This window comes from Mus caroli, chromosome 1 (genome assembly GCF_900094665.2).
Source record: "Mus caroli chromosome 1, CAROLI_EIJ_v1.1, whole genome shotgun sequence".
Taxonomy (NCBI): Eukaryota; Metazoa; Chordata; class Mammalia; order Rodentia; family Muridae; genus Mus; species Mus caroli.
Window position 1 is genome coordinate 165,960,924 of NC_034570.1, and position 19,086 is coordinate 165,980,009.

The window sequence follows — 19,086 nt, forward strand, 5'->3', positions numbered from 1 at the left end:
AACTACAACTCCCAGCAGCACGGGCGAGAGCGCAACTTCCGGGCCTAGGGTTTCTCTTGCCCCCTCCCCTCACCACCACCCCACTTCTCTCACAAACAAGCCGACTTTTCGCTTCTAGCGTCGCCGAGTTCGAGATGGCATTGGCCATTGGCGGCGGACTTCCTACCTTGCAAGGAAGGGCTCAGGACTCGGCTAAGAGGAAAGTCGGGTCATAGAAAGCGGGAGGTGGAGGCTGCGGCTCAGGATGCCCAGGGACGTCATGTCCGCTGGGCGGGGCTTCCCGATCCCGCGCAAATTGAAAGGTCCATGGCTGCGCTTACCGCAGCCGCTCGCAGCCGTTCTGAACCTCAGGTGAGCGAGCCCCTATGCGGGCGGCCGGGCGGTCCCTGGAGGAGCGGGCTGTGTGGAGGAAAGTGGGGTCCCCACGGCTCCGATCCACGTGTCTTCTGCCCCTCGGCGCGAGACCCTGATCTCCGGGAAGTGAGCGGGAGCGTGGAGAGCGAGGTGGACGTCTGCAGGCGACTGCCTCGGCCTCCCGGTCTCCCGCTTTCCGCAGAGGCGGGCTGACGTGTGTCCTTACCAACACTCATATCTAGCGATGAATTCCCTTTGTATGTGTTCTCTCCTGTGCAGGTTTGAGGAGCCACGGCGCCTGGACTGGACTTGTGTGCCATGCCTGTTCGTTCGGGAGACAGGACTAAGGTGAAGCCGCTGCTGCTGTTACCTCGGGTACCACCGGCGATCTTCTGGTGTTGATGCGCCACATGGAACTCAGTCACTTCTATACTAAAGAGGAAATATTTATTCGAGATTTAGTTGGCCTAGAAGAAAGAAACTTAAGGTAATTTCACGAAATGTAATTATGTTCTTTTTTTTTTCCCCCCTCAGCATGCACGAAATCATGTTTTAGAGACGTTGTCTTTTAAACGTAATGGACTCGTTTTACACAGACCCACCTGCATCCAAATTGGCTGATGTTTAAAATTCATGCCCCCTTTAGGGATTCATAGTTAATGGGCATGACCTTAAAAGTAAATGAATCTCTCAAGTGTCGGGGCTGCTAGCTAAGAGCATGGCCACTTTTCCTGTGGTATCAACAGGGCACCTCTGGCTTCTTATCCCATAGTCTTTAAGAACATGGACTTAGGTCTGTTGAATCAGGTGCCTGTCCCTGTGACCTCACTGCTGAGAGAGGGGAAGGTAAGAGTGGAAAATCCCAGAGAGCTCAGCCTTAAGACCTAACTAGCCTGGTGGACACAGCTCAGACAAACAAGGTGGACTGCCTTTCACATTCTCCGATTCAAACTCCATCACACATGCATCATACACAGAAAGAATAGTTGCAAAGGGGTAATAGCCTTTGCTCTTGCAAGCATGAGGACCTAAGTTAGAATCCTCCCCCCAACCCCCTCCCCATTAAACCCCCCTGTGCCTGAGCCTGCTGGTAACCACAGAGGTTGGGAGGCAGAGGTGGCAGATCCCAAGACCTCATTGGGACTAGTTGGTTCAGTAACACCCTGCCTCAAGGTGATAGACAGGTAGCAATAGAGGAAGACACCCAGTGCCTTGCTCTGGGCTCTGCATGGATGGATGTACCCACACACCCATTACCCGCACACACTCCCCAGTACAAATACCTGATCTTAGATGGTAATACCTGTACCGGGAAGTGGCAAGCAGCTGCTGGAGTTGGAGTGGGGAGGGGAGGGTTAGTTACTTTGAAGGAGCTGCCATCTCCAGGACTTCCATGTAAGGACCTAGAAGGGAATGAAAATTATAAGCGTTTGTTTCTTGAAGCTGTTTTGCATAACAAACATGGCTTCATGTGTCTTTGGTATAGCCTTCAATGAATCTGATGAAATTTCCCCTAGATGCCACCATGGCTAATTACCAGGGTATTGCTTGGAATAAACCATTCTGGTGGTGTGGGATTGCTGACATATAAAAGCATGGATCTGTCCCTGTAAGACTCATTACTTTTCAGTTGAAATGTCTGTCTTTCTCCAAACTTTGGAGTTTCTACACTGAACTTTGGATGTGCCCCTTTAATATAGGGGTGAATATGATACCATAGCATGCAGTGTTATAGGCTCATAGTACTCTTTTTATGAAAGGAGAGACTCAGTTTTAATGCCTAAGTCCAAGTGTTATGAGATCTCACGTTAGGACTGTAAGTATGGAAGCATTTTGGAAACAAATAACCACGAAGGAACTCCCCAGTGGTGTCCAGGTTAGTGTTGGTGATTAATGAAGTTCTGAGCTACAGAAGTTGCCTGAGAGAAGGCCAATCATTAGCTAAATGTTACTGTCAGTGCTAGACTCCACGCTGACTTTCTAAAGCTTTTTGGTAAATCAGCCTTGGTTTCATGTTGCTGTCCTCCCTTTTTCCTTCTGTATCATGTAGTTAACTTGGCACGATGGGGATTCAAGGGTTACTTCAGTTCGTCCAGGAAGCTTCTGAACCTGTCAACGTGAAGAAGTACAAAGGACAGGCAGTGGCTGTGGACACCTACTGTTGGCTTCACAAAGGAGCTATTGCTTGTGCTGAAAAGCTAGCCAAAGGGGAACCTACAGATAGGTGAGTTTGCAGTGTATAGCACTTGGTTTGGGGGTAGAATGATGTGCTTTCTGTTTTGGGGTCAGCCCCAGGTATTTCAGGCTGGCCCGGGATTTGCTGTAGCCAAGGATGACCTGGAGGAGGAGTCTAATCCATTGTGCCGCCACTGCCCAGCTTCCTGTATGCTAGGGACTGAGCCCAGGGCTTCATGCATGCTAAGCAAGCACGTCTATGAACTGGGCGATATCCATAGCACCTCAGTCGTTTTTCTTTTTCATCTTTGTTTCTCCGGTCATTGTTTCAATAAATACTAGCATTTAATAAGAGCATGTGCTTAGAGCATTGCCAGGCTTCTGTCTGATGTTTGGTCTTAGTAAGAAGGCATAGTGGCAGGATACAGACAGACAAAGGTCGAATATTATCTCCTGAAAGAGTGGGGGGTTTTCCTCCTGTCCCCAAACTCCTGAAATACCAACTCTGAGACTATAATTATGTTTACAAATACCTTGGCCATGAGCTTTGGCTGTGCTCCAACTAGCTTGTATATTAATCATCCCTTTATTGTATTGGGTTCTGCTGCTTGGCTGGTTACCTCTGCTTGGCTCTCATGTTTCTGTCCTTCGTGTTCCTGAGTGAATCCCCCATGCCTGACTCTGTCCCGGAATCCTTGCTTCCACCGGGAACTCCCACCTTCTATTTCCTGCCTCTAGATTCCTTCCTTCTGCTATAGTGCAATCAGCTTTGTTTGATAGATGAAGATTCCGTCTACCTATCCCCCTGTTAGTCTAATAAAAGGTTCTTTCTCTTACAATAATATACTACATATAGTAACAATTATGAAAACTATCAGGTAAGAATTACATTCACAACATCTAGTCTATGTATGTATTTGGTAATTTTGGAGAAAGTATTTTATAATCTATCCTATCTTGGTGAACTTAAAGTTCTGTACCTAAATCATTATCATAACTTATATTAGTAACCTAAAACATCTTCTTAGACCTAAAAACATTTTCTTAGGTCCTAAACAACTTAAGCTGAACTGTGAAACTATAACTGTCTGGTCTTCAACCCTATCGGAGACCTGAGAAGGAATAAATATTACCTGAGTGTGCAAGCAGTGCAGGCAAGCAGGTTCTACAACTATAGAAGTGACAGAGAAAGCTGGCTGCCTGACTGCCTGTCCCCCCAAATCGTCTCTATAACATTGGAGCATCCATCTTCAGCCTTCAGACCCAGTATATCTGACAGACTTTTTTGTGAGCAGCACTTGCTCACTTTGTCCTTGCAAAGCTTGGCAGTTGACTTCCCTGTGTCCCACGTGTCCATTTTGGACAGCATACTGTCTGCAGTTGAGACTTGAACAATTTCCCGCCAGTGCCATATGTGAAGCCAATTTCATAGATTCTTCAATGCTTATCCCCTTTGAAGTAGAATGGTGTGCTGCCAGGAGCAGACCTGTCCCTTTTTTTGAAACCAAACTGCAGCTTCTGTGCCTGGCTTTCTGGTGTCTGGACCTTTTGGCTAAAGCCTGAATTTAGTATCCTATTCTTGGATTATATGCCTAACAGTGGATGCCATCTGTAAAAGTGGGATGTTTTTTGCCCTCCTGTCCTCAAGCCTCCAGAATAACATATTTGACAGGAAGCTTCCAAGCAGTCAAAAGAGAGAAAAAGAGATCTTCTGCAGTCTCCTTGTTCTTTGCTCAAGAGAAGCTTTGGTTTTTCCTCTGAGATAAACTTTTTAACAATGCTTATCTAGAACACACTGCTAATCTCTGTTGGCAAAATGATGCAGAGGTACAATATGTTCTGCCAAAAATGTGAGTCCTGTTGACATCCAGACTGAATTCTGTGACCTCATTTTAGGAAGGTTCACATGTATTCATATATAAAACCATTCTGTTTTTACCACCACCACCACCCCCTTGTACATATCTATTTACTTTCATTTCCTGAAAAATAAACTCGTATCATTTTTGCTTTTCAAAAGGAAAACCCACATGTATTTTGTTAGTACTTTCTATGTTTGATTTGGTATTTTTGAGACAGTTTTGAGTAGTCCAGGTGGGCCTCATCCTTTTTAGCCCAGGATAACCCTGACTTGTTCTTCACCTCTACTTCCCAAGGCGTCTTAGTTACTTTTCTATTGCCATAACATAACACCATGACCGTCTTGGCAAGGAGCATGGCCGAAGGCAGGCAGAGGGGCAGGCATGGTGCTGGAGCGGTAGCCAAGAGCTTAAATCTTGAGCCACAAGCATGAGGCAGAGAGAGATAACAGAATGACATGGTGTGAGCTTTTAAGTCCTCAAAGCCTGCTCCCAATGACACACCTCCTAATCCTTCCCAAATAGTTCTACCAACTGGGGACCAAGGATTCAAACATGAGCCATGAGGACCATTCTCCTTCAAACCACAACTGGCTGTATTTGAATGGACCTAGAAAATTTAGTTTCTAGTTTTGGATAGACTTATTTTTTTTTTTAAACTAAAATGGTTAATATCTGCTATGGATTTAAAATTTCCCCTGACAACTTAGAAATCCTATTTGGTACCATTAATTGCTTTACTTTCTCTTCCTGCCTTTGGTTTGAAAGGTGAGCTTAGCCGGGCGTGGTGGCGCACGCCTTTAATCCCAGCACTCGGGAGGCAGAGGCAGGCGGATTTCTGAGTTCGAGGCCACCCTGGTCTATAAAGTGAGTTCCAGGACAGCCAGGACTATACAGAGAAACCCTGTCTCAAAAAAAAAAAAAAAAAAAAAAAAAAAGAAAGGTGAGCTTAAGTGCCATTAGAGCCTAGATATGGGAACAGTAATGGTGGTATACTAGTGTCCTCCCCCAAGAGCTCGGTATCCAGCCACTCTCCCATATTCTGGCTGCATGTTGGCAGAGCTTACATGTTGCCGTGGAATGTTGTGAAAACCAGACACTCTGAGCACCCTGAGCACCGGTTGTTCAACGCTAACCAGGAGATCGCTGGTCCTGAGAGACATTCTTGGCGGGGCGTATGAAATTTCCTGTAGGGTAAATAACACTGTCAAATCCCTTGGGTGCGAATAGGTGTGGAAGAAGTCGAGTGTTTGCTGTATTCTTAAAGCTTTTCAATAGATTTGAGATGATTCAGACCATGTTTTTAAATGGAAGAGTAGAAGGTATTTGGGATAACAATAAAATGTGAGGATTGGGGCTGGTGAGATGGCTTAGTGGGTAAGAGCACCCAACTGCTCTTCCGAAGGTCTGAAGTTCAAATCCCAGCAACCACATGGTGGCTCACAACCACCCGTAATGAAATCTGATGCTCTCTTGTGGTGCGTCTGAAGACAGCTACCGTGTACTTATGTATAATAAATAAATAAATAAATAAATAAATAAATAAATAAATAAATAAATCTTTAAAAAAAAATGTGAGGATTGAAGGATGTCAGTTTAATCTACAGTTGAGAAAGGCCTAAGAATCAAATAACTTCTCGGCTACCATGTGTCCTCTGAGTAGTCACAGTGGGATTTGAACCCATCTAACTCTGTTTCTTTGGAAAGTTTACTGTCAAAAACCAAAATCCTTCATAGTTGTTTCATCTGGTCTTAAATAAAGCAAAATAGTAGTAGTAGTAGTAATAATAATGATGATGATGATGATGATAATAATAATAGTAGTAAATATAAAAGCTTAAGAGACTCAAAGTGCACAAATGCTTTTCCCCTTTCTTTCCTATAGGTATGTAGGATTTTGTATGAAATTTGTTAATATGCTGCTGTCTTACGGGGTCAAGCCAATTCTCATATTTGACGGATGTACTCTACCTTCTAAGAAGGAAGTGGAACGGTCTCGAAGAGAGTGAGTGACTTCGTACTAACATCTGGCTAAGCTGTGTGAAGGCCAGGTGCCATAGGCCATATGATGCCACATTTCTATTTTTTTTTCTTTCAAAAATTTATTTTTTTATTTTATTTTATGTATGTGAGTACACTGTAGCTGTACAGATGGTTTTAAGCCTTGCTTTGGCCCAAAGATTTCTTTATTATTATACATAAGTACACTGTAGCTGTCTCAGACACACCAGAAGAGGGCGTCAGATCTCATTACAGGTAATTGTAAGCCACCATGTGCTTGCTGGGATTTGAACTCAGGACCTTTGGAAGAGCAGTCAGCGCTCTTACTCGCTGGGCCATCTTGCCAGCCCTGAAAGCACATTTCTAAAGATTAAATTTTGTAGTACAGCATGGCATATCAACAGATTGCCTTGAATGTTGTGTTTGTGTTACATTGTTACCACATGTTAAAGCCATTATCTTTTGCTGCCTGAGATCCCAGTGCTTCAGAGGTAGAGGCAGAGGGTGAGGAGTTGTAACTCATTTTCCGCTTAGTGAGAGTGAGGCTAGGCAGAGCTACGTGAGACCCAGTCTCCAAATAATGATAATGATAATAATAGTAATAACACCCCCTTGTTTACTCTTGTCTGGGCTGATATGCCCGCAGAAATGAAATGCTGTTTCAGAGGAATTCTACTCTTTCATGCCAGCAAAGTTACTGTGATTGCTGTCTTAGTATTGTTTCTTGTGTCTGCCCGAAAGTGCTTCTTTATGTGTAGTTGCGTTTTCCTTTTCAGGAGACGACAAAGCAACCTTCTTAAAGGGAAGCAGCTTCTTCGAGAGGGAAAAGTGTCAGAAGCCCGAGACTGCTTCACTCGCTCTATCAACGTCACGCACGCCATGGCCCACAAAGTAATAAAAGTGAGTTGGTAAGAAACAACCGAGCCACAAGAAAAAACGGCTAAGCTCACTTGAGCTCATTGTAAGTCGTTAGTTAATGAGACAGCAAGGAAAGCTTATCCCATGCTGCTTTATCACGTGGACGTTTCTTTTGACTGCTGCTGATGGCTTGAGTTGGAAAGCAGGAGGGGAGGGGAGAGGGTGGGGTACAGAGGAAACGCATGGTCTCTGTTGCCCCTGAAAAGAGTTTGATGTATAGCAGAGGAGAAACTGATTGTTCGCAAGTGGTGGTGTCAAGGAGACCCTTGGTGAGCAAGAGAGAAAGGAGAAAGGCAGCAGGAGGTATTTCCCCTTGTGTAGCTGCAGCAGTGATGGTCTAGAACTTACCTGTACTGTGTTAGACAGGCTTGTCTCCTGACAAGGCAGTTTGTAGTGTTTACAGGGAAAATTGCATGGACAGGTCCGAACCTGTCCATCTTGTATACTTTATGGATATAGCAGTTCTTAAGATAGAAAGTTTTTATAATTTGGAGTAATGAACGTTTTAGCTTACAGACTTATCACCACCACCAAAGCTATAACATGATTTCTTTTCAGATTTATAAATTGATTTTTTGGGGGAGTTGAGGGCTGTATGAAGGCAGGCATGCACATACCATAGATTGCAGGGGAGGTCAGAGGACAGTGTTGGCTGTCAGTCCTTCTTCTCTCACCCTGTGTGGGGCAGGGCTGTGTTCCTGACCAGTGTTTATCCGTGCTAGCTGGCCCTTGGGCTTCCAAGGACTCTCCTTGCTGACCTTCCATTGTGTTATAGTAGTGCTGGAACTAGACACAGGCTCTGTTACACTAAGATCTTCAGAATTGTGCGGCAAGTGAGCTATCACTCAAGCCTATAACTCGACGAAAGCAAGACAGTACTTTTGAGATTGGGGTAAATAAAAGTAGAAATATTCTGCCTTAAAGGAAATGGCTTTTGGAAAGTTTTGTTCGCCTGTGACTGGAGGCTGGTTATGCCGCTGATCACTGTGGTCTCTCACAGGCTGCTCGGGCCCTAGGAGTGGATTGCCTCGTGGCTCCGTATGAAGCTGATGCTCAGTTGGCCTACCTTAACAAGGCTGGCATCGTGCAGGCTGTCATCACAGAGGACTCTGACCTCCTCGCATTTGGCTGTAAGAAGGTATTGTACTGCAGCTGTTACACATGGCGCGGTATGGGGGAGGATTGTGGGTGCTGAGGAACTAAAAACTTCCTCTCCTGGAGTACCTGTTTAATGTCTGTGATTTACGTTTTATGCTTCTGTTTTTTGTTTTGTTTTGTTTTAAATAGTGTTCATTTTTGGTTTTGCTAATTGATGCTTTAGGCTCTGTGCTCCTTCAGGTTGAAGGGCTTGGTTTTATCCTTTGGAGTTTGGTCTGGTTTGATTTTTTTTGGGTGCTGGTGATCAAACCCTGGGCCTTATGCATGCCAGACAAATGTCTACATCCATCCAGCCTATGGATTCTTTAGTATTTAGCTTATCTCTTGGTTGATTCTGTGGATGTGGTCCTGACTGCTAGACAAGTACTCCTTACCTCTGAGCTGCAGCCCTCTTTACTCTGTACTCTGAATGGGTCTCTGTAAGCTGCCTAACCTGGGCTCAGACTCACACTGCAGCCTGGCAGGCCTGGAACTTGAGTTCTCCTTCCTCCTCAGCCTAGGCTACCAGGCCCTACCAGTTTTACTTTTTTTTTTTAAGATCTATTTATTTATTATATGTAAGTACACTGTAGCTGTCTTCAGACACTCCAGAAGAGGGCACCAGATCATGTTACAGATGGTTGTGAGCCACCATGTGGTTGCTGGGAATTGAACTCAGGACCTTCGGAAGAGCAGTCAGTGCTCTTAACCACTGAGCCATCTCTCCAGCCCCCCAGTTTTACTTTTTAATATTAATAACATGCACTTTGCATTTTTTATTAGGTTTGGTAAACTAATTTATCTGTGACCAGGATGTTACTTATTTAGAAATAATGTATAATGAATTTAATGGTAAACTTTATAATGGTCTGTTAAGCGGGGATTAAGATATAAAGCTATGCCTTTTGATAACAGCTATTTTATATATATATATATATATATATATATATATATATATATTCTTTTAAATTTCCATATATCCTGCAATAAGTATCTATTACCACAATATTCAAAGGTTGACCAGTTTAGAATGTAAAAGAAGGTAAGAGGAAATACTTATACTTCGTGTTGCATTGCAGAGCCCAAATGATTCCTTGGAATTACCATGGTGACTTAGATAATGGTGATAAAGGTACCTTTCTGAGCTTTGACCATTCTCCTCTGTGTGAAGGTGATTTTAAAAATGGATCAGTTTGGAAATGGACTGGAAGTGGACCAGGCACGGCTAGGCATGTGCAAGCAGCTTGGGGATGTATTCACGGAGGAGAAGTTCCGGTACATGTGCATCCTGTCCGGCTGTGACTACCTCGCCTCCCTGCGTGGGATCGGCTTAGCCAAGGCCTGCAAAGTGCTGAGACTGGCCAATAATCCCGATATCGTGAAGGTAGGGGAGACCTTCGCTTTATGAAGCAGCCAGTCACTTGCAGGAATTCGGTGGCTTTAAATACTGTGTCTGTAGCCCGTGAGTGATAATAGAAGGGGGAGCATGACTAAAGATGAGAACTCTGACTTCTGGGTCCTAGTACTTGAGTGGGTCTCAAGCTTTCTGCTCTGAAAGTTTTGTGTGATAGGAAATTTTGTTTGTGTGGATTATAGCTATCCATATACTAAGTTAGAAACTTACGCATGTGACTGCTCGCGTAAGTTAAGCAGAAAAGCTGTTTATATGTTAGTAGAAATCGCAAAGCCAGCACTCTGACTCTTTCCTGCATCTTCTCAAACCCCCCACCCCGAAAAAGATGTTTTGAGAAAAGGTTTTGTGACTACCAGGCTGCATTTAAACTCGCTATGTAGCTAAGAATGGCCTTGAACTCTTAATTCTCAAATTTATTGTGTTTTTGTTTTCTGGATCGAGTGGACTTTAGAAACTAGAAGTGTACACTTGACTTAAGCTGGGTATTTGGCATTTGGATGAGCAGTACAAAACTGTTGATGAGACCAGAGTGTTGCGTGATGTGGTGTGGTTGTGTTTTCTTTCTGTTAAGTCTTGCTAGTGCAGATGATCTCACTTTCCAGTGTCAGGGGTGGGATCAATAAATTCCCTCCACTCCTGTCTTTAAGTTTACATGAACTGTTGTTATATCCGTTGTTAGGTTATCAAGAAAATTGGGCATTATCTCAGGATGAATATAACGGTGCCAGAGGATTACATCACAGGATTTATCCGTGCCAACAATACTTTCCTCTACCAGCTCGTGTTCGACCCCATCCAAAGGAAGCTGGTCCCTCTGAATGCCTACGGAGATGACGTTAATCCTGACACGCTGACTTACGCTGGGCAGTATCCTTTCTGAGCCGTGTGGTTGAGTTGCTCACTTAATGCTGTTAATGTTATTGGTAGTAGTCAGACTTTAGTGAAAAAGAAAGACAGAAGAACTTGGAAATTGGTTTTATTTTTCATGGGGCAGATTGTACTATTTTAATTATCTTCAAAAAACCATGCTAGTGAAAAGTTTTGGTGTGTAAACTGTGGTGACGAGTGCTTGCTGCAGTGGGATTGACAGCCCCCACTGCAGGTCAGGTGCTCGTCACAGAGGTCACCTGAGAGCCGCCACCGAGGCAAGCCCCATTCCTCAGGAGGGTTTCTACTACACCAGGCACAGCACCCCTTCCAGGGCCACTGGTCCCCAGTACTGAGGCAGCTTCAGAATCCTGAGTCCCTTAGGGAGAGGCTGAAACTTTCTCCACATCTCTCTGGAAATGCGGGGAGGCAAGATTGACTCAGGCTTCCCTTCAAGGAGGTGGGTAGGTCCTTCAGGGACACAGGCCAGCGACCTTGCCTCTTGTTTCAGTGGTGCTGATGTGAGCAGTAAGTGGGGTCTATGCACATGATGAACCTTGAAGGTTCTCTGATAACAGAGAGCATTTTCCTATCTTAGTGCAGTATGATTCTGTTGCCTGTTAACAGGGACAATTTTTCCTTAACCTTACCAACCTAGGTATGTCGATGACTCTGTAGCTCTTCAGATCGCCCTTGGAAATAGAGATATAAATACTTTTGAACAGATTGATGACTACAGTCCAGACGCTATGGTAACATTTAACAACTGTTATATAAGCGCGTTTTAGTTTTGTCTCAAGAGCTTTGAGACGGGTCTTTCCTTGCTCGGCAGCTGTGAAGTACTTCCGTACTCAGCGCTATGCAGAGTGTGCATGAAAATGACTTCACCTGGTGTGGCAGGCATCTGTAATCCCAGGACTGGGGACACTGAGACAGGAGAATTGCCACAAGTTCAAGGTTAGCCTAGGCTATACAGTGAGATCTTGTCTTTCTGGTTTTGTTTTAAGACAGGTTTTCACTATAAAGTCCTAGCTGTCAAGAAACTCATTGTGTAGACCAAGATGGCCTGGAACTCATGGAGATTTGTCTGACTCTGTCTCCCGGGTACTGGGTATGTGCCACCACATCTAGCCAATTACTTTTAAAAAATGATTAACTTGATCCTAGAGAAATTATCTCTTAAATTATAGGTGTATTATAATACTAAAAACTGATTACATGATATTTTTAAGACCAGCATATGATACATTCAGCACCTTTTGTCTCATCTTACGTCATTCAGACTTTGGCACTTGGCATTGTTGAAAACCCAAAACATGGAGTACCAGCTGTCTTAGGCTAATCCGTCAAATACTCAGTGAGCTGCCCTCCCTTGTGTGTCTGAACTCTTCACTGCTGTCTTTGTTGTGTACCCTCCTGGTAGTGTCTGCCACCTCTTCAGGTCATGTCTATGTCTTCAATAAGTTCTTTTAGCTACTGTAATTTCTTTTGTTCTTTGAGAACGCCATATATGTATACAGTGTTAGGTCACTTATGCACAGAACTTGAGTTAGTTTATCTTATTGCTGGGAATCATTACCGAGATGAAAGTCTGGAAATGCTGGCTATGTTGTCATTTACACATATGAATTAGCAATTCAGTAATTTTACCAGGAGTGATGTTGAAGGTGTTTGTCTTAAACCCACAAATTGTCGCACTGACTCTGTAGTTAAGGTGACCATGATTCAGAAACCCAAATCTATGCCTCATCCTTTTTATAGGGAAGTTAGTTATACAGCAAACTATATGATCTAAAGTGTGGGCTTCCTGGTCTTTTTTTTTTTTTTTCTCCTTGCCTATTTCTTTTTCTCAGTAAATGCATCTGTGGGATTTAATTCTGAGAGCCATGCAGCGGCTGAGGCTGTTTGATGTTCTCAAGCCTTAAGTTAACGTTCCTTGGCAAGTCTCAGAGCCTGTTTTGAATGCTGTCTGTTTTTTTCCTTTTATTTTCAGCAAAAAGACTGTTTTTTAGTCTTAGTACATTTGAGAATTGGTTATGTGACAGTCATACTTGAAGATTTTCTGTTTCGTTCTTGTTTTTTGAGACATGATCTCTCTACCCAGCTCTGGCTGTTCTGGAACTCACTGTGCAGAACTCACATCTGCCTGCCTCTGCCTCTCAAGTGCTGGGATTAAATGTGTGTGCCACCACCCAGCCCAGTTTTCTGTGTCTTAACTTTTTGGTCTTGGCTGCCTTTGTCTATTGTAATAGTATTACCAATGTTTTTAGCAGTATTCTGTAACAGTTGTAACCATAAATCTATCAGTGAAACTGTTACCTTGTGGGTATTAGCTGGCTTCAACCCTTTCTCCAAAGTTTTATGCCGATTCAATGTCAGCCAGAACAGCTTTCTCTTTTTCAGCATGGTACCAAGTGAGTCTGATACAACAAACAAGAACTTTTTAACCTAGATTGTTCTGGTTTGAACTGAACAAATTTTTATCCAGGCTTGGGAGCTTATGGTTGTGATCCCAGCATGTGGGAGACTGAGGCAAGAGAATAAATTCAGCTAGCCTAGACTACAGGAGACCCTGTCTCAAACAAATAATTAAAATTAAACAAATTTCAGATTGGAGAGATGGCTCAGCAGTTAAGAGGACTGACTGCTCTTCCAGAGGTCCTGAGTTCAATTCCCAGCAACCACATGGTGGCTCAAAACCATCTGTAATGGGGTCTGATGCCCTGCCTTCTTCTGGTGTGTCTGAAGACAGCTACAGTGTACTCATATGCATGCAATAAATAAATCTTAAAATAATGATAGTAAAATTAAACAGGTACTGAGTAAAGTGGGTGACTGCTTTGAACACTGCCTTTGCATCCCAGTGCTGTTTGAAGGCTGTGGAGTGATCATGCGCCATGGGGTTATTGCTGAGGTGATGCTCGGACGCTCTTTACTGGCCTTGTTGAGTTTCTATTTAGGAATATTTTGGTTTCTGTGTCTTAGAAATGAACCAGTAGGTAGTTCGACTCCTGTTAGAAGACAGACCTAGGAACATAAGGCATGTTCAAGGGAGAAGGGTGAGATTAGCAGAAGAAAGCAAAACGTGTTATCAGAGCAGAGACCATCAGATCCCTTCCCCCTCTCTCTCTTCCTTCTTCTCCCACCAGGCCCCACATGTGCTAGGCAAGTACTGCACCACTGAGCCATTTTTAATTCAAAATAAAATAATTAGTGCTCAAGAAGTCACCTAGACTGGGTCTGAACTCACCGTAACCTAAGTAACCTTTGAATTTTCAATTCTCCTGCCTCACCAGGCCAGCCTCAAAAGTTTTCCTCTTGCACAGTAATTGAACATCACTATAAGTAGACACAGGAGGAAATGGTCAAGTCTTCTGTTCAGGTAACGTTTTTCTTTGTTCTTTTCTAGCCAGCCCACTCAAGAAGCCACAGCTGGAATGATAAAGCAGGTCAGAAACCACCTGGTGCCAATAGCATTTGGCACAAGAATTATTGTCCTAGACTCGAGGTGAATAGTGTCTCCCACGCTCCTCAACTGAAGGAAAATCCGAGCACTTTGGGCCTTAAACAAGTGATTAGTACTAAAGGGTTAAATCTTCCCAGGAAGTCTTGCGTGTTGAAAAGACCAAGAAATGGTATGTATGTACGTCACGATTTCCAAGTGCTGATGGCTGTTGGTCAGATCTAAGAAGTCTTTTCCAAGCCTGGGTCACTGTACTTTCCACGTCTTAGCCTGTTAGTTTTGCCCTCGTAACTCTTCCATTTAGAGATGATGTAGATAGATGGTAGACCATGAGACTCCAGGCTCCTCACTTTGTATAGGGCGGTGCGGTTGTCAGTGCTGTTGGCCCTGGAGTTTCCCTTTTCTCATGAAGCTGCCTTGTACCTGTTGGAAATCCCTTACCATGGTGTAGCCTGGCTCCGTGCTCACCCTGCTCCTCCTGTTAGGCACTTTTCTTACTGGAGTTCAGCATATCTTTTTTGGGGGGGTGGGGGGGGTTGAGACAGGGTTTCTCTGTGTAGCCCTGGCTGTCCTGGAACTCACTCTGTAGACCAGGCTGGCCTCGAACTCAGAAATCCGCCTGCCTCTGCCTCCCGAGTGCTGGGATTAAAGGTGTGCACCACCACACCCGGCAGTTCAGCGTATCTTAAAGTCAAGTAGTATAAATCCCTGGAGTTGGCTCTGCTTTTCAAAAGTTATTTTTGGCCATTTGAGGTTTTTTCTGGTTTTGTATAACTTTTAGGATTCACTTGCCAACTTATCTTTTTAAAAAGAGGCTATGGAGCTGGGTGTTGGTGGCACACACACGCCTTTAGGTGCCAGGACTTGGGAAGAGGCAGATGGAACTCTGAGATCAAGGCCAACCTGGTCTGAAGAGCATGTTTCAGGGCAGCCAGGCCTACATAGTTACATAGAGAAACCCAGTCTTAAAAAAGAAAAACTGGTCTGCATGTTGGTGCTATGTGTGTTCCACTTCCTCCCTCGGTGTCCTGGCACCACGGCTGCACACCAGGCCGAAAGTATGAAGCAGAGCTTTCCGGAGGATTCTGGTCAGGCTGTCCTCGAACTCAAAAATGCGCCTGCCTCTGCCTCCCGAGTACTGGGATTAAAGGCGTGCACCACCACGCCCGGCTCGGTATTTCAGTTTTTAATTGTGCAGCTGGTTTATTTTATTTATTATCGGTGTGTGTGTGTGGAGGGAGTGCACGTTTGCCACTGTGCACCACTGGGGTCAGAGGACAACTCTGCCTCTCTTCCCAGCTTTATTCGGGTTCTGGGTGTGGAACTCAGTTCATCAGGTTTTCACAGCGTAGAACACTGAGCATCTCACCAGCCCAGTACAGGTGACTCTTCTGTGTAAATCTTGCCGTTTGAAACCCCCAATACTGGACTAAGTCAGTCCCTGTTGCCCTTCAGATATTTTGAGGTAGCAGTTGTGACCCAAGGGAACTTCTCTTCAGGCTGCAAGGTCCCTTCCCTTTGGGTTGGATGCTGGATGGAATTGAGCTCCGGGATTGTGGCATGGCTGTGACGGTGGATGTGGTGGTTGGTGTGCTCTGCTACTGCAGACAGGAGTCAAGTGCACTGGGTGCTCTTCCTGCTCTGGAGTCAGACTGATTACTCCTGCCAGCCTGCTTAGCACCTTTTCTGTCATCATCTGAGCTTAGGTTGAGTTTCTCCAGTTGCTGCTGGAGCCAAGTGCTGTGACATTTTAAACATCCGTGTAGGTTGTTGAAACTGTGGCCACGTGTCAGGCGTGGTGACACACGCCTTTAATCTCAGCACTTGGGAGGCAGAGGCAGACGGATTTCTGAGTTCGAGGACAGCCAGGGCTATACAAAGAAACCCTGTCTCAAAAAACCGAAAAAAAAGAAAAAAGAAACTGTGGCCCTCTTTGTCTTATATTTTCATTATATTGTTTCCTTGTATAAAATATTTGAATGAATTAGAGAAAGTAAAGGAATCTGGAGCCCGAGACTCAGTCTCTTAGGGTGTACAACTCAATGCAGATGCATGTCCTGAGGCAACAGCAGCTGTCACTGGGACACCGTGAGACACCAGGAGTCCCAGCTAGCTGCGCTTAAAGTCCTCTGCGCCGTCGTGTTCTTCGCTTTCCTAACGTGTCACCTTTGTATTCTACATTTGACCCCGCAGCCCACCTTGGCCTCGTGGCTTGGTAATGAAGGGCCAAGCTAGAACATTATCACAGATAATGTTACCTCAGAAACCACAACAGCAAATGGTTGCTAGTTTTATTGGAACATTAAAAACTTTCAGTCTTTAATCATAACTTTATATATAAGGTGCCTTCCAATTGTTTTCTACACTTAATTAAAAATATAGTCATTCAGAATCCATTATGCCCTGAAATCTTCTGATAATATAATTTCATATGAAATCATACGTTTAACATTGACATTAAATGTTAACCAATTTGGCAAATGGTAAAGCACAGCTAAGATAATCATTTTTCAGTTATTCTTTTGGAGGTATAGCTTTCAAACAACAAAACTGGACTAAATATGCGGTTCCGTGTGGAGTCCCTGCTCAATGTGTACAGGAGAAAAAGCAAGATTTGCCTGTAGGGCAGCAGGACTTGGGCTGCAACATCCAAGACAAATAGCCAGCCAGTAAGGGATTCACCCCGCCACTTACCTGTGCTTCTGGTTTTGTTTTAGAAGCGCTGGCTGAAGATGACCTGTTGAGCCAGTATTCGTCAGTTTCAAAGAAGATCAAGGAAAATGGCTGTGGGGATGGCACATCACCTAACTCTTCTAAAATGTCCAAGTCCTGCCCTGATTCTGGGACTGCTCACAAGACAGATGCACGCACCCCGTCTAAGATGAGGAATAAATTTGCCACGTTCTTACAGAGGAGGAATGAAGAAAGTGGTGCAGTCGTGGTCCCAGGGACCAGAAGCAGGTATAGCCGCTGCAGGGCACCATTTAAGCTAGTGCAGTTGAAGCTAGGCACATCACTATTTGCGGAAGCCTGCTGCATGCTGGCTTTCTTAGATGTCTTATATCTCAGCTACTTTTACTGTTGCTGCAACAAGAATGCCTGGCAAAAGTAACTTACAGAAGGAAAAGTCTGTCTTAGGTCACATTTCAAGAGTAGCTCATGTCTGTGAGAAGGGCCAGGAGGTAGACGGTCACAGTCAGGAGGAAGGAAACAGTGGATGCCTGCCCAGCTCCCTGGCTTTTGGTTCAGGACTCTAGCCCATGAAAAGTTGCCGGTCACATGTAGGGTTTAGTCTGAAGATTCTCACGGGCCTGCCGGAGGCTCCTTCCTTAGGTGATTTTAGTCTGTATGCATCCCTACCCCTAATTCACACCACACACATTGCTATTCCCTTCCACACCCGTTAGTTCTGTGATCTTCCACGCAGAATCAAAGTGCAAAATGATTGCAGCTCCCGCCGACACACGCTATGTGTGGATTCTGTTCCTTTACGCCTCTCTTTTCCTTTCTGGTGTTTCTCCTTTTATAGTATTTGAAGGTCCTGATCTGTCTTAATTATCTTTATTAATGTTAATATTTTTCCTATAAATATTTCGGTTTATCTTTTAAGATCTAGAAATATACTAAATAATACTGTAGACAAATTGGAGAAGAGCAGCTGTGAACTGAGGGAGGGGATTTGGGTTTGGTTTTTGTTTTGTTTAGCTTTCTGCTTGATGTAGAATTATGTAGGCTAGGCTTATGTTAAACTCAGAGATTCCCCCTGTCTCTTATCTTCTAAATATAAGGATTAAAGAATCCTGGGCCTTGTGTTACTATGTGAATAAATTTCTAAAAAATGTACTAGTTGTTATGAATATGTGTGTGTTTACACACACACACATGAGCACCTTATCCTGGCATGGTGGCACAAGTTTTTAATCTTAACACTCGGGAGGGAGGCAGATCTCTGAGGTTGAGCCCACCCTGTCTATATAGCGAGTTCCATCCAGGACACCCAGAGCTATGTAGAGAGACTGAGAGACTCTGTCAAAAAAACAAAACAAAGCAAAAAAAAAAAAAAAAGAATATAAACCTCAATTAAAATGGAAGGTCTTTGTGTATGAAAGTTGATAATAAATCGCCAAAATCTCCATAGATTTGTGAGTAGACCCTGAAACTTAAGGCTGTCCGTCTTCCTGTTCCTTTCTTGTCAGGTTTTTTTGCAGTTCTCAGGATTTTGACAATTTCATACCAAAAAAAGAAAGCAGCCAGCCTCTAAATGAAACTGTGGCCACTGGCAAAGCCACCACCAGCCTCCTCAGGGCATTGGACTGTCCAGACACGGAAGGCCAGAAGCCGGTTGACACAAATGGGACGCACAATCCAAGCTCCCAGATTCCAGGCGATGCAGCCGTGTCTCCTGAGGATGAGGCTCAGTCCTCTGAGACCAGCAAACTCTTGGGGGCCTTGTCCCCACCCAGTCTGGGGACACTAAGAAGTTGTTTCAGTTGGTCTGGCACTCTCAGGGAATTTTCACGAACTCCAAGTCCCTCAGCAAGCACTACATTGCAGCAGTTCCGGAGAAAGAGCGAGCCCCCTGCCTGCCTTCCTGAGGCCTCTGCCGTGGTCACTGACAGGTGCGATTCAAAGAGTGAGATGCCGGGTGAGAAGTCTCAGTCCTTGCATGAGCTGGGCTGCTCCTCGCAGTCTCAGGAAAGCATAGACTCCACGTGCAGCCTAAACACGTCGAGCCTCTCCCAGCCTTCCAGTAGGGATTCAGAATCAGAGGTACGTCTCTTTCTGAAGCTTTACTTTCAGGCTTAAACACAGGGGAATGGGTGTTGACCAGACAGTTGGAAATTTGCCATCATTGTAGAAATGAGCTGATGCTGGGTGGTGGTGGCACACGCCTTTAA

General features: G+C 44.4%; 1 protein-coding gene across 1 annotated transcript in view; it reads left to right on the plus strand.

Annotated features, from left to right (window-relative positions):
* Nucleotides 1–292: 292 nt before the first annotated feature.
* Exo1 (exonuclease 1) overlaps nucleotides 293–19,086 on the plus strand; it is a 26,139-nt gene continuing 7,345 nt past the window's right edge. The window contains exons 1-12 of the mRNA XM_021167047.2: nucleotides 293–351; nucleotides 634–702; nucleotides 2,405–2,578; nucleotides 6,274–6,393; nucleotides 7,166–7,289; nucleotides 8,308–8,445; nucleotides 9,616–9,828; nucleotides 10,538–10,725; nucleotides 11,384–11,477; nucleotides 14,135–14,360; nucleotides 16,906–17,149; nucleotides 18,385–18,958. Of these exons, the coding sequence (XP_021022706.1) occupies nucleotides 2,418–2,578; nucleotides 6,274–6,393; nucleotides 7,166–7,289; nucleotides 8,308–8,445; nucleotides 9,616–9,828; nucleotides 10,538–10,725; nucleotides 11,384–11,477; nucleotides 14,135–14,360; nucleotides 16,906–17,149; nucleotides 18,385–18,958 (2,082 nt within the window). The 5' untranslated portion in view covers nucleotides 293–351; nucleotides 634–702; nucleotides 2,405–2,417. The remainder of the gene's footprint in view (nucleotides 352–633; nucleotides 703–2,404; nucleotides 2,579–6,273; nucleotides 6,394–7,165; nucleotides 7,290–8,307; nucleotides 8,446–9,615; nucleotides 9,829–10,537; nucleotides 10,726–11,383; nucleotides 11,478–14,134; nucleotides 14,361–16,905; nucleotides 17,150–18,384; nucleotides 18,959–19,086) is intronic.